This window comes from Scylla paramamosain, chromosome 19 (assembly GCF_035594125.1).
Source record: "Scylla paramamosain isolate STU-SP2022 chromosome 19, ASM3559412v1, whole genome shotgun sequence".
Classification (NCBI taxonomy): domain Eukaryota; kingdom Metazoa; phylum Arthropoda; class Malacostraca; order Decapoda; family Portunidae; genus Scylla; species Scylla paramamosain.
In genome coordinates, this window is record NC_087169.1 from 15,278,642 (window position 1) to 15,279,944 (window position 1,303).

The following is a 1,303-nucleotide window of genomic DNA, read 5'->3' on the forward strand; positions in this document are numbered from 1 at the left end:
GAAGATAGAAGAAGAAGAAGAAGATAGAAGAAGAAGAAGAAGAAGATAATGATGAAAAAGAGTAGGAGGAGGAGGAGGAGGAGGAGGAGGAGGAGGAGGAGGAGGAGGAAAAGGAAGAGAAGAGGAGGAGAAAGACGACGAAGAAAGAATAAGCTTCACGCATCACACACCGTAACAAAAAGCGGGGCGGAAATCCCACAGTAACACCGCAGTAATGCCACGATCTGGCTCAATATGAATCACCCATTTTATTTCATTTCGGTGAAAGTCTTCGTGGGAATATTATTATAATTGCAACCTTGCCATTTCCTTATTCCTGCAGTTTTTTTTTTTTTTTTCGTATCCTAGTACTAGTAACGACAGGCCGCTTTGCACCACAGACGTTAGAGACGCAATAACGCAGGCACAATCAAATATAATTGAAATCATAGCAACGAACACCGTAAACCAGTAGAAAAAAATGCACTCCGATACGTGATGCAGTGAAAGGAGAGTCCTGCAAAAATAAAAGATGGAAAAAGAAAAGGCGATGCTGGCACAAAATGGTTCAAAAGATAAACCGCTTGCACAAAAAAGGCATCTGATGGTCTCGACTAATATTTTTTCTCTCTGTGTGGAAACACCTGACTCACGCATTTTACTTATTTTTGACTTTCCCGTGTATCTTTTCAGAGCACAATACATGGAGGCTTCCGTGGTGCTTATATCATGTCCACCCACCTTCACGTGGCACTGAGTGATGGATGGATACCTGGCAGGCCACGTGTAGGTAATGAAGCACCCCACACTGTCACCACCGCCTCATTAACACAATCGCCTCAGGACACAACACTTGACACTCGTAGGAGGCTTATTCAGTGGCCATACGAAGGGACAGATCCTAACGAGTCCCTGAGGAAGTCTTGCCCACGTGGCCTGACGCGCCCGCCGCAGTATCCTCGCAGCAAATCCTTCACAGGCGGCGGGAGGCGTGTGGGAGGAGTGGGGGAGAATACACACTCAGTCCTCAGGTGTGTTGAGTCACTCGTCTCGATGTTGACACAAGCACATACCCAGGACGGCTTCATGCTTGCTTGCGCGCAGGCTACAGGATGGCTGGGAACTGGAGTGGACAGAACCCAAGCACCACCAAGCGCTGTGCCGCAGCGACTGGGCGTGGAGGTGCCCTGCCCGACTTACCACTTTCCCCCCAAATGTCGTGGGGCACACCAATCGGGGGGCTTCGACACAGTGCCAGGCCAGGCGGAGGTGGGGTGCAGGCGGCACAGCTTTAGCCACTGGTAGCGATGAAACCTGTTCCGGC

General features: G+C 49.7%; 1 protein-coding gene across 1 annotated transcript in view; it reads right to left on the bottom strand.

The window, feature by feature from the left end:
- LOC135109723 (titin homolog) overlaps nt 1-1,303 on the bottom strand; it is a 28,966-nt gene extending 27,663 nt beyond the window's left edge. The window contains exon 1 of the mRNA XM_064021291.1: nt 1,053-1,303. Coding sequence (XP_063877361.1) covers nt 1,053-1,067 — 15 coding nt within the window. The 5' untranslated portion in view covers nt 1,068-1,303. The remainder of the gene's footprint in view (nt 1-1,052) is intronic.